This window comes from Vigna angularis, chromosome 3 (genome assembly GCF_016808095.1).
Source record: "Vigna angularis cultivar LongXiaoDou No.4 chromosome 3, ASM1680809v1, whole genome shotgun sequence".
In the NCBI taxonomy this organism is placed as follows: domain Eukaryota; kingdom Viridiplantae; phylum Streptophyta; class Magnoliopsida; order Fabales; family Fabaceae; genus Vigna; species Vigna angularis.
This window is the reverse complement of record NC_068972.1, coordinates 2,662,870-2,681,247: the sequence shown is the minus strand read 5'-3', so window position 1 is coordinate 2,681,247 and position 18,378 is coordinate 2,662,870. Positions and strand designations below refer to the sequence as shown.

General features: G+C 29.5%; 3 protein-coding genes across 4 annotated transcripts; all 3 read left to right on the top strand.

Moving 5' to 3' along the window:
• Positions 1–4,963: 4,963 nt before the first annotated feature.
• Positions 4,964–7,740, top strand: LOC108324805 (PR5-like receptor kinase). Of its 2 annotated transcripts, none has more exons than XM_052875121.1 (4): positions 4,964–5,477; positions 5,568–5,970; positions 6,104–6,139; positions 6,433–7,740. In XM_052875121.1, the coding sequence occupies exons 1-4, from the start codon at positions 5,241–5,243 to the stop codon at positions 7,596–7,598; spliced, it is 1,842 nt and encodes a 613-aa protein (XP_052731081.1). In that variant the 5' UTR covers positions 4,964–5,240; the 3' UTR covers positions 7,599–7,740. The 2 variants fall into 2 exon arrangements, with proteins under 2 accessions (XP_052731081.1, XP_052731082.1); XM_052875122.1 differs by having other exon boundaries at positions 5,389–5,477; positions 5,636–5,970.
• A 1,356-nt stretch (positions 7,741–9,096) lies between these two features.
• LOC108324806 (LEAF RUST 10 DISEASE-RESISTANCE LOCUS RECEPTOR-LIKE PROTEIN KINASE-like 2.4) lies at positions 9,097–12,059 on the top strand. The gene is made up of 3 exons (XM_017557734.2): positions 9,097–10,171; positions 10,411–10,446; positions 10,905–12,059. Exons 1-3 carry the CDS (start codon positions 9,457–9,459, stop codon positions 12,014–12,016), a joined length of 1,863 nt encoding a protein of 620 aa, XP_017413223.2. The 5' UTR covers positions 9,097–9,456; the 3' UTR covers positions 12,017–12,059.
• A 2,947-nt stretch (positions 12,060–15,006) lies between these two features.
• LOC108324807 (LEAF RUST 10 DISEASE-RESISTANCE LOCUS RECEPTOR-LIKE PROTEIN KINASE-like 2.1) lies at positions 15,007–18,259 on the top strand. Its single transcript, XM_017557735.2, has 3 exons — positions 15,007–15,861; positions 16,100–16,144; positions 17,049–18,259. Exons 1-3 carry the CDS (start codon positions 15,096–15,098, stop codon positions 18,119–18,121), a joined length of 1,884 nt encoding a protein of 627 aa, XP_017413224.2. The 5' UTR covers positions 15,007–15,095; the 3' UTR covers positions 18,122–18,259.
• Positions 18,260–18,378: the final 119 nt, after the last annotated feature.

The following is an 18,378-nucleotide window of genomic DNA, read 5'->3' as shown; positions in this document are numbered from 1 at the left end:
AAAGGCTACTCGTGGTTGTGGTTGGTTGGAAATGCTTCCGCTGGAAGAGGAGTGTACTTATGTGGAAATGACTCACATTGAGGGGGAAATTATTGGGAATTTAAGTGTAAGTGTAAGTCTAAGTCTAAGTCCCACATTGGATAAAAATGAGAAAGTAGAGCATTATATAAAAATGAAAGACTCATTAACTTATTGTCTTAAAGTTTTAAGTAGAGAGTGATGTCATTGACTCATTTTTAACTGCTATTGTGTCTCCAAGTGAAATATAAGTTCTTTGTGTATCTAATCCTTCATGTGAAGCGAATTTGACCAGTTTCCTCTATAAGAAAAATTGGACATATGATAAACTAAACACTTTCATTCAATTTTTTTTATTAACTATTTATTTCTAATCTATTAATGCTTTAAGTATAAACATATATTAGAGATATATTTGAGGAAACCAACCGATAAACTAGTTGCTAGTTGTTAAGCTCCTATCTTATAAATTTTGAACTCATGAATTAGCTTATCTTAAAAGTGTTGGTAAAATTAAACGATAAAATAGTTGATAAAACTAGCTAATAAACTAGTTGGCGAATGAAAATACCATAAGTTTTATTATACAATTAACATTTTCAAGAAAAGAATATTATTATTCAATTGTAATTTTAGATTTTTTTAAAAGTGATTAACTTCTTGTTAAAAAGTTATTTTTAAATATTTTTTTTATTTTTTATTTGAATAAATCATTTTTATCTGATTATTTCTCTAATGAGTATTAATTAAATTTAATTATTAATTTTCAAAAGTTATTTTTTGTCTGTCATTTCAAAATACTATTTATTTTTTTTATAATTTCTATTGAGTGTAATTTTCATATATCATCGTGTAATAGGGAATTGGTTACTTCAATTTGTAATATTAAGTTTTTTGTACTTTAATTGCATAAAAAATTAAAAGCTAACCCAACAAATAATGAAAATGGTAAGTTAATTAATTGTGGTTACAAAATAAAAAACAAATATGTAATAATAAATAAAAGGATAAAACATAATAAAAATATAATCAAATATAAATCATAATAATAGAAGAAAATTATAAAAAAATAAAATTAAAGAGTACATACTATAAGCTATCTAATGTGGTTTAAAACTTATAAGCCACCCTCTCTTAAAATTGGATATTTTAAGTATCTTATCAAACAATATTTTGTTGCTCAAACTATATTATAAATTAGTTAATTAAGTTGGCAGTCAGTTAGTCATTAGCAAATACATTGTAGATAATGTATACTAAAGGCATGTTTGGCAATTAGTCACTATTAGTTAATTACTAGTTGATGAATTTGTAACTTATAAATTCCGAAATGATAAGTTTATTGTTTTAAAAATATTTAATAAATTTATTCATAAACTAGTTATAAATATTAAAAGATATAATATATGATTACATAAGTTTTACTAAATGAAATCTGTGTTGTCTAGATAAAAATATATTATGTAATTATTAATTTAAATTTCTTTAAAATAATTAAATTCTTATGAAATTATTATTATATACTTTTTTATATATTTTATGTTGTACATACTTTTTATTTTATTTGAACAAAGTCATTTTTATTTAAACAAAGTAATTCTACATATCATTATATAATTATATACTTCATTCAATTTATAATGTTAATTATTTTTTATTTTGAATTATATTAAAAAATTAAAAAGTAAACTAACAAATACTAAAATTAGTGTAATAAATAAATTTTTATAAAATTGATTAAATAATAATAGGTAAAAAGAATTCAGATAATCAAAGATAATTCAAGTATGAGGGGGCAGGAATAGAAAAAAAAAGTAATACAAATTATTTTGAGTCAACTAAATTTATAAATTCTTTTAAACATATCAATGTTGTGTGTTTGTTTTTATTTAAGTCCGGTTGACGAGGATTGAAAAGTGAAAAAGATAGAACGGGAAGGATGTAGAGAAACGGGGGAGGGATCACTTCAATTCTGTATTGATTCTCTCTCTCTTCTTTTCTTTTTTTTTCTATCCTGGATTTATATTAATTATTCAAAACTGTTTTTGTATCTTTGAGTATTTTGAGAAGTTTTTATTATGTAGAGAGATTTGCTTGATAAATTCTTAAAGACATTTATCATTCACGTTTAAGAAAATTAATTTAAATTGTGTTCTTATTAGATTCTCCAACACTACCTATGCAAAGAAAGTTTATACTTTTATAAATTTAACCTTAACTTATTTAAATAAATATAATAATATAATAATAATAATAATAATAATAATAATACTAATAATGAATATATTTTAAATAATAATAATAAAACTAATAATCATTTTAAATAATAAATAATAATATAAATAGGTAAAATATATAAAATAATAAAATTACAAGATAATAATAATATTAAAAAATAATAATAATTTAAATAAATTTATAATATCATGAATAATAATAATTTCAAATATAAAAATTATTACTTAATGTTATTTAAACTAATTATCCAAAAATTATTTCATTTTAACTTAATTTATATTAATTACATTTTATTTTAATTTTCTCTATGAGTAAGAGTAAAATAATAATGATTTACTTTTATTAAATAAAATTTTTTAATCTATCAAACTCATTACATTATTTAATAAATTTAATAAATTTTTCTTTTATTTTTCTTTATTTTTTATTATTTTTTCTTTAATCCAAATAACTTTTACGTATTTTTCTTCTTAATCAAATTCACCTTTTCAAATCAATCTTTAAAAACAATATAAGTTAAGCCTATCATGTAAACTATGTTGACAAGATATATTAAAAATTACCATAAAAATAATTATTTTAAATATTTTAAGTACTAATTAAAATAGAATAAATAATAATTAAAATATATGCTGATGTTTGAATATGTAAAGGTAGTGTGTTTAAATAATTATTTGCATATGAATTTCGATTAGTCTTAATTGAAGGGTAAGAAGTCAAATTATATTCACGTAAGATGTTTTTTACGGACTCAAAACTTGAGCGAAAAAAAAGTAAGAAAAATATTTACAAGTTTGTCGTGGCAGTGGAGATATGTACGAAGGTGCAAATTGAGAGATGCAGACAAGATTTTATATGTATCAGAAAGGATAAGACTTTTGTTTGATTGTCGTCGTTATCCCTTTAAATGATGTTAAAGATTGATAGGTTTGATACTGTTAATTATACATAATTATGAAGATAAGAATACAATAAGAAAAAGGTGTTATTTCGTATTTAAGGGGTTGAGATCAAGAAATCAATCTAGGAAATAAACAAAAAAAACATGCATATAGAATAAACACAAGAAAAACAAGTAACAGATAAAAAAAAACCAACGAAAATGTTTTGGTTCAGTTTTATTCTTATCCTTTTTGAGGAGGAGCGTGTTCTGTCTATCACAAATGTAACTGTCAATGTTTATTGGTATAAGATAGGATGCACTGTTAACCGTGGTTTTGGGCTTTGAGAAAATATTGACAACTTAGGGTTAGATGGTTGTAGAAGATGGAGCATAAACTATTATGCAAATGATTTGAAAATTTAAACACATTCCCAACCGACATTTTGAGAATTTAAGTGTGTGATACGATGAAGTAGAATAATATATAAAGATGAAAAATATATTGTCTTAAAGTTTTAAATAAAGAATGATGTTTTTGAATAAAAAGTATGGTTAACTTTAATGTTATTAGTATTTGTGTAACTCGAAAATCTCCTTTTCAATAAACTCAATAATATAGTGATAGAAGGGAGTGATTTGTTATACAATGATGTGTGATTTTTGTATATTAGATCAATCCGTAGAATAAAAATATGTTACAATTGCAAAGTTTAATTACTCAGAAATGTTTGCGTGTATTTTAAATGTTAAAATACGTGTTGGTTTTAAGTGAGATGCAGAAGCAGGACATAGGTCATTACAGATTTACCAGAGGGAGTAATTTAAGTGGAAGATCAGTCCAGTTTATGAATTTCTACTAATTTTGTTTTACCACAAAGTATTTTTCTTCTTTTTTATTTCTAAGGAGATTCTCAACACTGTAGGATAGAAAGAAATCTGAGTTATTATTTTTTTTTAGTAAAATTATTTAATTGATGGAGGCATAATAGCATTTTTATAGTTATTTTACAGTATTTTTTTTTTCCGGAACGACAAGTTAGTTGGATGGTTAATTTTCAGTCAACAAAATAGGTGATTTTTGTTATAATTAATAAGTGACAAGGAGAAATTGTCTAAGATATAATACTATTATGATTAATTTTATAGTGGAGTTTGGATCATATAGACTATAATGAAAGATTTATTACAAAATAAGGTGAAAAAAAATCCAAAGTATAAGTTATTTATTAATTATATATTTGTTATTTTTTTTGGAAATCTTTCAACACTCAATTTCGTCTAGAATGAATAAAATTTTATTTCAAAAAATATATGCTAGAAAATAAATGTTTAATTAATTTTCTTCTTTTCTTTAATTTTAATTAATTAAAAAGGAATTTGGTAAAAACCTTGGAAAATATCTTTTTAAAGAAAAAAACAAAAGAAAAAATAGAAAAGAAAAATTGTGACCTGTTTGGCCCAATCTCTGAAAATTATATATATATATATATATATATATATATATATATATATATATATATATATATATATATATATATATATATATATATATATATATATATATATATATATATATAGTTATTTATTTACTCTTTGCAATCTCTATTTTTATGATTCTTATCCCTCGCCGACTAACTCAACTCTATATTATTATCTACACTTCTTCCATTTTAACTTTTACACTTTTATGATCAAGTTCATCACCTTTTTTTGTGTCCCCATCATGTGCCAAGTTTAATATATATTTAATAGGTCATCTCATCAAACTAACTTTGACATGGAGAACTTTGATAGATATCTCGTTGTTGACTATATATGAAAGAGTATTCACTGACCCACGTACCGAAAGAATTATTATCTTTGGTTTTTCTGGGTTCGATTGCCGTGTCCCACTATGGCTACCCTACTGTGATAATTTTTCCATACGTATTTCTCAGACTATGTCCTCCAAGGTCACTCTCCAAGTCAACTGACGTATTATCAACTCATCCGGTCACGCCAACCATCACCAAGAACGCTTAAAACAGTTGAAGACACTCAACTCTTGTTCAATTATAACACTTTTAGCTCATTCATAAAGGTAGTGTGCGATTGAAGAAGCATGAGTCCGGTTCATGGATTCGTATTACTGCTTTTGTTTTCTAAGTTTATGCCACTTCTCTTGGCAGCCGGGGACCATGGAAGGTGTTCATTTCCTTGTGGATATCTTGGCAATCTCACTTTCCCTTTTACTATAACTGGACGCCCCGACTGTGGCTTCTTGTCCATACGAAATTGTAGTGATGATCCACATACGCCCAAATATATCCAATTACAACCAAATGGAGGTTGGGTTCAGGTTGTAACCACATATTCGCTTATTAGTAGCTCTACTATCCGTTTCGCAACTTTTCAATTAAGAGACAAACATTTTTATGATCTTCTGCAGAACCGAAGTTGTGAAGTTTTCACAAACAGTTATACTCTTCCTCTTAAATCTCACTTTGCTGCTTTTAGATTGTTATACAACACAAGTCTGTTCTTGTGCAACAAGACCCTCAATGTCACAAATAAAAATATGAGCAAGTATAATGCGTGCCTTGGCTACGATATCTACTACAACCACTTCAATAAAACAGACGAGGATGCGTCTCAGAGTTCTTTGAAAGCGTGTAAAAAGGTCCTGCTTCCAATTAAAGACGTGCCTGACGCCAATGACCCATTTACTTTCGTAACTGGCGATGTCACTGTTACAGTAGCATTAACAGATCAATGTTCAGATTGCTACTATCGCAAAGGAGGGCAGTGTCAACTTGACAGCAGAGAGCAATTTTCTTGTGCCAACAGTTACGGTACGATTCTTCTGCAATTTTAAATAATCAAAAAATAACTAGGAGATATTGCGTTACCAAAATGTTTGACATGAATTAAAGGGTTTATATAATTCGTTTTTATTTTTTTTTTCTTCTTCCTTTCCTCATGCAGAGGAAACCAGAAAGAAAATGTGGAAGGTGGCAACAGGTAGAGCACTTTAAACGCACCCAATTCAGTTTTATCATCTTATTATACGATCGATCAGGATCCAGAATTAATTATTCTGTAAATAATTATTTTTTATAATCATACAAAGGCCACCATTCAGGTTCTGTTCGAGTCTAAATACTAGGCAGATTTGCATGTCACATTGGTTTTATTGCTAAAAGGCAAAATCTAGTCAAGCTGATCAACATAAAGGATAGCCTGTAAACATGTTTGGTGTCTTTTATTCATACACACAAGACATTACTTTCTTATATACACTAAATATTTTCCAGCTTCGACCGTGGTGGCTGCTGTACTCGTAGTGCTGATGGTCTTGGTTTGCTGCTTCAGGACAAAGATCTTCTATCCTTTGTTTTGGAAGGAAAATCCGACTCATCGCGTTATTGAGGGCATTTTGAAGGAACACGGACCCCTTACCACAGCCAGGTTCAGTTATTTAGAGGTTAAGAAAATGACCAACTCTTTCAGAAACAAATTAGGACAAGGGGGATTTGGTAGCGTGTACAAAGGGAAATTACATGATGGACGTGTTGTTGCAGTAAAAATTTTATCTGTATCTAAAGGCAACGGAGAAGAATTCATCAATGAAGTTGTGAGTATTAGTAGAACTTCACATGTTAATATCATTAGACTTTTAGGATTTTGTTTTGACAATACTCACCGGGCTCTAATATACGAGTTTATGCCTAATGGATCTCTTGACAAGTTCATCTATGAAGACAAAAATGCATCAAAGGATGTTCAACATCTGGATTGGAAAATATTAAATGAAGACAAAAATGCATCAAAGGATGTTCAACATCTGGATTGGAAAATATTAAATGATATTGCAATTGGCATTGCTCGTGGATTAGAGTACTTATATAGAGGCTGCAACACTAGAATTTTACATTTTGACATAAAACCTCACAACATATTACTGGACGAGGATTTCTGTCCAAAAATTGCAGATTTTGGACTTGCAAAAGTGTGTCCTAGAAAAGAAAGTATGGTATCCATATTTGGTGCCAGAGGAACTGCAGGATATATTGCTCCAGAGGTTTTTTCCAGAAACTTTGGTGCTGTGTCACACAAGTCAGATGTTTATAGTTATGGAATGATGATCTTAGAAATGGTTGGAAGAAGAAAGAATATTAAGACAAAAGTAGACCGGTCGAGTGAAATATACTTTCCTCATTGGATTTATAGTCGTCTTGAATCAAATTCAGATCTTGGTTTAGAAAATGTGAGAAATGAAAGTGAAGATGAAATGGTGAGAAAGATGACAATAGTGGGCTTGTGGTGCATACAAAGTCATCCTTCAACTCGACCAACCATAAGCAAAGTGATGGAAATGTTAGAAAGTAAAGTTGATTTATTGCAAATTCCACCTAAACCATTTTTGTCTTCTCCTTCACCATCTCCGCACAATTTGTCATATGAAAGTTTTAATTTATAAAGATCGTAGTGTTACAATTATTTTTTACTTTTAGTTTGATGTCATAAGTTGGAGAGTTTTTTTTTTTGTTTTTTTTAAAAATGTATTTTCTTTATTATTCTTAATAAAAATATTTTATCAAAATATATACAGTAGATTTTTGTCTTATAAGCCTTGTCAGTATAAGTTTAGTTTTAGGAACATATTTAATACAATGTCTTATTTTGAGATCTTATACTATTTTTAAGTGAGTTTCATTGTTCTACACAGGATGTAAGATTTTATTTAATTTTTACTCTAATGTTATATATCTTGCTTTGAAATTTTAAGAAATTTTTGTTGGTCTCAATTTAAATCTTTTTAGTTTTTGAGAGTTTTTAAGTAGAAGATCTTATATTTAAGTTTCAAGTGAATTTGGTAGTAAAGGTATTCTCAGTATAAAGTATTTTAGAAGGAAATAAAGACAACTTATGTATTTGAAGTCATGTAAGATTGTAAATTAGTTGACCTGTATGTTTGCAAACTTCTGAAATGAAAAAAAAAAAGACCTTTGATTTTTATTACAATTTTTTTAATATTATTAATTTTTTTAAAAATTGTATTAACTCAATACCTAAATTGATATCTTCATTTTAAGGTTGGTCCAACAATTAAACAAACAAAATTAAATAATTTACTTCATTACAAGTTTTTAAAGTTTAATTTGAGAAGCAAACAAAGGAAGGATAGAAAGTGAAAATTGTGATTTGAATTAAGTAAAAAGAATGAAAAATGAATATAAATGAACAAATGTTTCAAAAATATTTTATTGATATTATTAAATAAATTGAATGCTATAATAAATTATAACATTACAAAAAAAAATAACAATCTATTTTAAGAACAAATAATCAAAAATCACTATATTATTAATAACTAATTAAATACGAATTTATAAATTTAAAATTATTGATATTTATAATAGTATTTATTATAAATAAAAATTTATAGTCAATTTATGAATTATATCTATATTGATTACTAATTATAATTATTTTTAAAAAATTAATATTTAAATTTGAGGCTAATTAATAAATATTTTGAAGACTAAATATGAAATAAAAAAAATTTGAAGACTACATAATTTATCAAAAAACTTTATGAATTTGTATTTAGCCTACTATGTGACTAGATAAGTGTCTTTCCCAAGTAAGGGTCGTTTGTATCTACCAATATTTTTACATGTTTTCCAAGTCAACCCTCGAATCAAAGAAGTTCATTTAGATGAGTTGATACATGACATTATCTACTGTGAAGCCCATGTAACTGCCTAAGATTAAGGAACACTCACCTTAGCGCATTATCCTAAATTATTGGGATTTTGGTTTTGCTCTACTTGATCTGCTCTGCTTCCACTTGTTTTGTTTTCTCACTTGGTAATCATTCTCTGTGCTGGGTATGAAAATGGGCTCCAACCTTGTCCAGACTCCTTTACCTGTGGCCATTTTGGGTCTTTTCATTACCCTTTTACCAAGGCAGAACAACCAGACTGTGGTTTTGCAGGACGGGGTCCGGGACAAAATCAATGGGAGAAATTGACTGGAAAGCTGAGCCAGGTTTCATTGTTGTAATTATGAAGACAATGACATGTTTGTATCTACACTTAACTTTTTTTTCCAAGTCTTCCATACTCTCATCTTCCAAGTCAACTTGCCAATCAAAGACGTTCTTTAGATTAGTTCATTCATGACATGTATATATTGTGAATGGGGTGAGACTATGCAAGATTAAGAACACTAAGCATAACATCATTCATAGAGAATCCGCTCACTGTTAAGAGATTCCATCACTTGTTCCTTAAAATATTGTTTTACCAGCTACTAGCAATTGGGAATTTGGTATGGCTATCGTATATTTGTTCAACTTCCTCTTGTTTTATCACCTTCTACTCATCCTCTGTGCTGGTTATGGATATGGGCACCAAGGTTGTCCACACTCCTTTACTTGTGGCAATCTTGGGTCTTTCCATTACCCTTTTACCAAGGCAGAACAACCAGACTGTGGCTTGATACCCATACATGGTTGTGATAATCCTCTATCAATCCAAAAATTGATCCAGCTGGAGAAAAATGGAAAATACTTTGTGCTTACAGGCAACATTCAGCAGGATGGGATTTCAATTTCGGATGAAGATTTGCACCGGCGTTTACAAAACAACATCTGTGACACTTTGAATAATAGCTACAGTCTTCAATCCCATTCTCCTTTATACTCTTATTATATAAAATATAATGTGACACTGTTCCGATGCAAACATGACCTCAATATGAAACCCCCACCACATTATTTTAATCACTCCTGCACTCAGTATGGTTATGATATCTATTATGACAGCCTTTCCTTACCTAAAAATGATGAGGCTCATAAACTTTTCTCATCCTGCTCAGTTCTTCAGTTATCAAAAAAGGACAAGCCTGATACCACAGACATTCTATCGTTTTTATCTGCTCAGATGACTGTTCAAGTAGTATTATCTAAGGATTGTGATGAGTGCTATAATCTCAGAGAAGGTCAATGTAGTCTTGACCGCGATCATCAGTTCTACTGTCACACAGGTACGGTTACATTTAAAAACGCTCGAGATCCATTCACGTTCATAATTGCTGAAAGCCTGATGTCTTCTTCACTCATGTAAAATTATCTCGTGAATCTGCCCATACAACAACAACTATGAAAAGCGCTTATTAAATCATCAAAAAATAAATACAAAAGGCTGCATTAGCAAATGTTTGGAATTAATTGGTTTAAATAAATTATTTGCTTTGATTTGTTCTATCTCTCTTCTCTTGTGCAGAGAAATTCCGAAAGAAGATTCCGGTAATGGCAACAGGTAGAACACTAAATACTCGATTATCATTTTGTTTGGATCGACCATAGTCTACAAATTAATAATTCTGTAAAACTGGCTGTTCTTTTTATCATACACGAGCCAACATGCAGGCACAAGTATAACTTCTAGGTGTTAGTGCGGGAAGACTTATCAGAGAATTATGCAGAGATGTTTAGGGAAAGGTAGAGAGAGCACATAAAATGAGAGAACTGAGATATATTTTCATTCAAAGAGTATTGCCTTATATAAGGCACAGTACATAGGTAACGTAGAACTAAAGGCTAACAAACTAACTGTATTATGACAGTTATATATAAGTTTGGATTATCACAACACTAGGCATATTTGTTACATTTGTTTTCTAACAAAAAGCCAAAAGTTAGTCCAGTTCATCAAAAGAAATGATAGATCATTAATTTTGCTTGACATTTTCCTTTCATATTGAATAAAATTTGCAGCTTCTGCCTTGGTAGTAGCTGGAGTCGTAGTTTTACTGATGGTCCTGGCTTGCTGCTTCAGGACAAATATCATCTCTGCTATTACTCTTTTGTTTCCAAGGGATCCAACCCATCGGATTATTGAGGGGTTTCTGAAGGAGCACGGACCCCTTCCTACGGCGAGGTATAGTTATTCGGAGGTTAAGAAAATGACAAACTCTTTCAGAAACAAATTAGGCCAAGGGGGATTCGGTAGTGTATATAAAGGGAAATTACACGACAGACATGTTGCGGTGAAGATTTTAAATAGATCAGAAGGCAATGGAGAAGAATTCATCAATGAAGTGGCAAGTATCAGCAGGACTTCACATGTTAACGTTGTCAGGCTTTTGGGGTTTTGTTTGGATAAGTCTAAACGGGCTCTAATATACGAGTTTATGTCTAATGGATCTCTAGATAAGTTTATATATGATGACAAAAGTTCAATGCGGGCTTCTTGCCAATTGGATTACGAAATACTATATGATATTGCAATTGGCATTGCACGTGGATTAGAGTACTTACACAGAGGTTGCAACACTAGAATTTTGCATTTTGACATAAAACCTCACAACATATTACTAGATGATGATTTCTGCCCAAAAATATCAGATTTTGGACTTGCAAAACTATGTCCAAGAAAAGAAAGTGCTGTGTCAATATTTGGTGCAAGAGGAACTGCAGGGTATATTGCTCCAGAAGTATTTTCCAGAAACTTTGGTGCAGTGTCGCATAAATCAGACGTCTACAGTTATGGAATGATGGTCATAGAAATGGCTGGAATGAAACATAATTTTAAGGCTAAAGTAAACTGTTCGAGTGAAATATATTTTCCTCAGTGGATTTACAATTTTCTTGAATCAGATCAAGAGCTTCGTTTAGAAAATATGTTAAATGAAAATGATGACAAAATATTGAGAAAAATGTCAATAGTAGGTTTATGGTGCATCCAAACCTATCCTTTAACTCGTCCAGCCATAAGTAGAGTAGTGGAAATGTTAGAAAGTAAAGTTGAGTTACTGCAAATCCCACCCAGACCATTTTTATCAGATCCTTCAACTTCTCCAGTCAACTTGTCAGGTGACACATTATAATTTGTGAGAATTTTAATACGTAACATATATTACATTACATTACACTAATTCCTGTATGATTTGCTTTTAGTTTCGCTAATAAATTTATGAGTACCTGTGTGTTGTGTGTTTGGCTTAATATAAGAATTTTATAGTTTTCTTACAAAAGTTGATAGTTTTTTTTTGTACAAAATCCAACTATAAATATTTTTATTTAGTTTTACTTCTTAAATTGACGACTACTTTTTGTGTTGTTGTTTTTGCTTATTATAACAATTTTGGCAGTTTTGTAGACTTCATTTTTGTTTTTCCAAAGCAACATTGTTTCCTTCCTCCGCACAATTTTATTTTTACAAGGATAAACACTTTTAGATAAAATTATTAGAAGTGTAAAAGTAGATTCAAATTTATGAGTTAACTCATCTCACCATGATTTCAAGTGAGGTCGGGTTAATAACTGTTTTTTTTTAATGTGAAGTAAGATAAATACAACTCAAATAATCTACATAAACTTTTTTGAACAACAATAGATTAATAAATAGTCAACCATTAATTAGGCTTGATTTTAACATAATAAATAAATAGATTGGATCAACTCATTTTAAATATTGAAATAAATGTATAAAATAAGTTATAAATAAAATATTCTTAAATAAAACCAATTGTCTGTAATTGAATTGTTTAGCTTTTACCCTCCATCTTAAAACTATTTTCCATCTATTATGAGATTATATATAATATTATAGTTATTTTTTAAAAAGAAAAATTTCAGTATTTACTACAAAATTTCATATATGTTTTTTTTTTTCGAAATTTTTACTTTTTAGTCTTTCTATTAAAGGATAAAGTGACTTTATCAATTAAATAATTTCTGATATTTGTTGCAATTAAGTATTCTAATTTTTAAAAATTATTCAATTAGATGATTTTCGAAACTTTAATATTATATATATATTCTTACATGTCACGTGTATATTAATAGGTAGAATCAACTTAATTTAAAATAAATCTTATCTTTTAAATATTTAAGTTTTATCGCTCATCAATTAAAAACATAAGTCTTGTCACTAGAAGACTTGAATTGTGTGATAATAGTAGAATTTAGATAAGTCCTGTCTTTAAAACCTAGAAAAATATGTTATAATTTGTGAAAATCTTATATATTAAGAATAAGATTTATTTTAATAAAAAATATAATACAAATGTTAATCAATAAATAAAATTGTTTATTTCGTATAAATATTGAAAGATTTTATAACAATTTAAAATAAATAAATACGTCATATAAAACAAATTTGTCAAATAATATAACAAATCCTAATACAATTAAGTAAAACAAAATAATCATCAATCTAAAAAATAAATTCTAAACCCAAAGTAGAGAATTAGGGATATAGATTGCACGTCATAAGTTCCTCAAACCACTTAAAAGTGAAATTAAATTGCACGTCCAAAATTCAATATACTTTGTGAATTTTTTTTCGTCGTAATAATACTTTTTAAAAATAATTTGACACCACTGAAATTAATTTCTGACACATCATTATTAAACTTTAACACAATGTTTTCAAAACATGTGCGCACCCGACTTCACTTCATGCTGATGATCATGGCTACAAAGAGAGGCGTTTAAAAGGCTGTATCTCATTTTCAATTCCCTTTCATCTACTTGTCCATGTTCTATTCAACAGCTTTAAATTTCTTCTCACTTTGTCTAAATATCTATTCAACGCGTTTTGTAGCAATCAGTTCTACATTTAGGCTAAACGACAGCCATTAACAAATGCTCAGCAAAATATCAAACCTGCAAATCGGTATTAGTCAAGAAAGATAATGATTTTCTTTTCTAAAATATTCAATGTTGTTCTTTTCTAAGTTTTGATAAACTTCTTTTATTTTCGAGTATTCTTATGGGTTTATAAATTTTGTTCTAAAATTAAGAGAAATTTTGGCCAAAATAACATATTTGTAGTAGTAGAATTGTTTTCACGTAATAATGCATATGATGTCAAAAATTATCTGAAGTTGATAATTCATATGACCTTAATAGAAACATAATACATGCTGCAAGATTTTTAGGTCACATATTATAAACTATAAATAAATAAAAAATAAAACTATACTTTGTGAATTTATATAAACAAACTATATACGAGAAAAATGTGAACGAAGTGGTATCCGCATTCAATTATCATAAATTTTAGTTTATACTTATTTAGTTATTGGTGTTTTAGTAATGTAATTGCATGTGAGATTCATTGTGTCAATATTTTTTCTTGTATATGAACATAAAAAAAATACTTATTTATTTTATGAATTGAGCTTATCCGACTGATTAAAATTTCGATTTTGTGAATATAATCGTAGAGCGATTGAACTGATTTGTTTTATTGATGTTTAATGTTTATTAATATTAATGAAAGTGTAAATTTTATAGTTTTCCATTTTAATAGGAAAGAATTAGTTTATTATATTAAACATCCATAGTATTTGATAATTATTAATTACAAAAATATAAAGTTGTTAAAATATATATTTAATGAACAAAATTAATATAAGAAACAATTTAAAAACATGTCTTATAAAAGGCACAAATAGATTTCTCATAAAAGTCACATAGGAAGATGGGGATAGTAAGCATCCTAGAAAATCATACATATACCAATTACCTAAAGTTTGAATTTTTTGTTGATATAAACAAGCAGCAGCCTATCTAATCAGATTCTATTTAATAAATCTATCCTAAATTGGTCCAAGAGCTTTGTTGGATTGATTACGTGGAATTCTGTGAGGGGTGACTTACTTCACGACAGCCCCAATCACTATTGTTTCACTGATTTTTCTCGTTTTTATTACTTAATAAAACATAAAGTAGTATTTATAAGAAAGTAAATCACAATTTATATAAAACTATTTTTCTGCCGTCATTTTCGAAGTCAACTGCGTCTCAATTACTTCAAAAATGATGATAACTCGTGGACACTTCGAAAAACAACATGCAACACAACTTATTAGGGCATGGTGTTCTTAATTATAAACTCTTGAAGTTCGTCACTACCTGCACTTAGAAAAGGGGATTTTCTCATGTTTGATGCATTGAATGCGTTTAATGTTTTTAAGAAATTCTACCATATTTATTTTGCAAATTGAAATAATGGCCTGGGTTCTTGTTTTGAAATGGCTAATAGTATTTTTGTCACAGCTTTTTCTGATTGTTTCAGCTCAGAATGGAACGTGTCCACCATATTCGGACTGTGGATTTCTTGGGCGCATTCGGTTTCCTTTCACAACCACCGAGCAACAACACTGCGGCTTATTGGTTATACATGGCTGTCAACAACTTCCTCCTTCCTCTCCCAAAACTATCAAACTAGGCACCTCCACATCAACCTCGTACTCTGTTCTAAGGGTAGAACCTCGTACAATATTGATCTCAGATGATGAACAAGAACGTTATTTGCGAAACAAAAATTGCAAAGCGTTCAGCAAGAATTTTACTCTTCCTCACTCCTCTCCTTTAGCTTCTTTCGTCAACAAATACAATATCACCATCTTCAGATGCAGTCAGTCCCTGAAACCCTCCCTTTCCAAGGATTTTCATAAATATTCAAACTGTTCTGAGTACAACATCTTCTATGGCAATCCAAATATACTAACTCCTCCGGGTTTCCAGTGGCCCAGCTCTTTAGCACCATGCTCAACCGTTCAGCTTGCTGTAGAAGCAAGTCCTACTGACGACCCCTTTCAATTTGTAATCAGTACTACTGCTATTGAAGTTCAGTTATCGAATGAATGTGAAAGGTGTCTTGGTGATGGAAAAGGACGATGTTTACTTGACAATGAAGGAAAATTCTATTGCGCCACAGGTATTCAGAAATACTTTACATTTTTACCACCTACATATACAGTACACTCTATCAGAAATATAAAATTACCAGATACCTTGAATTAGCGAAAGGTAGATGATATGCTAAACTAAGTAAAATTAGAACATATACGGTTGCTCTGTATTTGTGTTCTTTTTCGAAGGCTAATTTTAACGATTGATTTTGTTTCAAAGAATTCTAACAAAAATAGTTATTAACCATATTCTAACATCTGCAGGGAGCAGAAGCTGGGTTACGAAAATGGTACTGGGACTCGCATCAGGTAATGCATATAGATTAATTTTCCTTTTAATTGGTCTAAATTAGAATTTGAGAAATTTCTTTCATTATGGTTTTTTTGTTATTATTTATTTATTAATTAAAATAATTTACTTTTGGAAACATAGTTTAGTGTTTTCGTTTACTAACACACCACTTATTAAATAAATGTGCTCACTCTTTATAACTTTACAAAAGTAATTTGGGGCTTCTTAATATATGTGTTAGTTTGTTGTAATGGTAGACTATTCTCTTCTGTCTTCGTATAAAATGCTAAATAGTTAACAATGGTACAAGTCATATCTTAAAGTTTAACCAGTTAGTGTCATAATTAAGGATCGTTTATAGTATTATATTTAATATTATTATTACAAAAAAAAGTAGGAATTGGATTATTTTTCTGTTCACATTGCTTCCTTATCAAAGTGTATAATCCAATCAGTTTTTCGTTTCCTTTTAACTTGGTCTTTTATCTATCTCTTTTATGCATCCTGGAACAAAAAATTCAATCTCTATCCTTATCCAGATTTCCCCGACTTGCTTACGACCGTGATTGGCCTAAGCCCTGCACTCCAATGTCCAAAGTCTTCAACTCAGCAGCAGTAGTTAGGCATTAGAAAACTTTAGCATTATTCTAGCTCTTCATTGTTCTTGATTACTAAAAGCTGAACACCATTAGCAAACTGATCTTTGAAGCAGCCATAATATCAAAATTAGCTGCCAATCTATACTGAGTTTAGGCTTCTTTTGTATCTTAGATGGATTGGCTTGCATTGAAATCATTAATTAGTCATTGCTTACTTTAAATTCTTCAGTCTTAAATATAACCGAAATCATTCTGTTTCTCTGTATAGGATTTCTTTCTAATTCTTTTTAAACAATCTTTCTGATACGAAAAACCTCTCCAGCTGTTACAGTTGTTTTACTGATAGCGATGGTCAAGATCTACTATACAAGAAGGAAGAAGCAAAATCCAACCAATCAACGGATTGAGGTCTTTCTGAAAAAACATGGAGCCCTTCAGACTAAGAGGTATGGTTATTCTGAGATAAAGAAAGTGACCAACTGTTTCAGAAACAAACTAGGCCAAGGAGGATTCGGTAGTGTATACAAGGGAAAATTACAGGATGGACGTTACGTTGCTGTGAAGATCCTAAACGAATTAAAAGATGACGGAGAAGAATTCATCAATGAAGTTGCTAGTATTAGCAGAACTTCTCATATTAACATTGTCACGCTTTTGGGGTTCTGTTGCGATGGTTCTAAACGAGCTTTGGTTTATGAGTTTATGTGCAATGGATCACTTGAAAAACTTATCTGTCAAGAAAATGCTCTAATCACACATCATCAATTGGACAATCAAATGTTGTATCATATTGCAATTGGTGTTGCTAGAGGACTAGAATACTTGCATAAAGGCTGCAATACTAGAATTTTACACTTTGACATCAAACCTCATAACATTCTGTTGGATGAGAATTTCAATCCCAAGATTTCAGATTTTGGTCTGGCAAAAATTTGCTCCCGAAAAGAAAGTGTGGTGTCAATATTTGGTGCTAGAGGAACAGCAGGCTATATTGCTCCAGAAGTTTTTTCTAGAAATTTTGGTGTAGTATCGCATAAATCAGATGTTTACAGTTATGGAATGATGATCTTAGAAATGATTGGAGGAAAGAAGAACACTATAAATGGGCTAGACCCCTCAAGCGAAATTTACTTTCCCGATTGGATATACAATCGTATTGAATCAAAGCAAGAACTTGGCTTGCAAAACATGCGAAATATAAGTGATGAAAAACTGGTAAGAAAGATGGCAATTGTGGGCTTATGGTGCATACAAACTCATCCTTCAGCCCGACCTGCCATAAGTAAAGTGTTGGAAATGCTAGAAAGCAAAGTAGAGTTATTGCAAATTCCACCTAAACCTGTATTGTCTTCTCCTTCCACTTCTCCCATCCATTTATCAAGTGAGACATTGTAATTTGTGACTTGTAGGCTAGGATACTACATAAGATGAAGTAAATGTTACAGTATTTCAAATTTATAACACACTATTCTGCTTCTTTGTGTCTTACTTTCTAAAATAGAGCAATAATTGTAACTGTAGCAGTGATTTACCGGAAGTTATACAGTAACTACGTGAGTTTGCGCCGCAGAGACTCGACAAAAATAGACTTTTGAACTGGTTTGATCTTAGGTTCAATGTAATAATAATATTGTTGCATGTTGACTCAGTCA

Coding starts and splice junctions, on each gene's coding strand:
- LOC108324805 (XM_052875121.1), top strand. CDS start 5,241: ATGAGTCCGGTTCATGGATTCGTATTACTGCTTTTGTTTTCTAAGTTT. Junction 5,478..5,567: donor CAAATGGAGGTTGGGTTCAG/GTTGTAACCACA, acceptor GATCTTCTGCAG/AACCGAAGTTGTGAAGTTTT. Junction 6,140..6,432: donor AATGTGGAAGGTGGCAACAG/GTAGAGCACTTT, acceptor AATATTTTCCAG/CTTCGACCGTGGTGGCTGCT.
- LOC108324806 (XM_017557734.2), top strand. CDS start 9,457: ATGGCTATCGTATATTTGTTCAACTTCCTCTTGTTTTATCACCTTCTA. Junction 10,172..10,410: donor TCAGTTCTACTGTCACACAG/GTACGGTTACAT, acceptor TCTCTTGTGCAG/AGAAATTCCGAAAGAAGATT. Junction 10,447..10,904: donor GATTCCGGTAATGGCAACAG/GTAGAACACTAA, acceptor TAAAATTTGCAG/CTTCTGCCTTGGTAGTAGCT.
- LOC108324807 (XM_017557735.2), top strand. CDS start 15,096: ATGCGTTTAATGTTTTTAAGAAATTCTACCATATTTATTTTGCAAATT. Junction 15,862..16,099: donor AAAATTCTATTGCGCCACAG/GTATTCAGAAAT, acceptor TAACATCTGCAG/GGAGCAGAAGCTGGGTTACG. Junction 16,145..17,048: donor GGTACTGGGACTCGCATCAG/GTAATGCATATA, acceptor AAACCTCTCCAG/CTGTTACAGTTGTTTTACTG.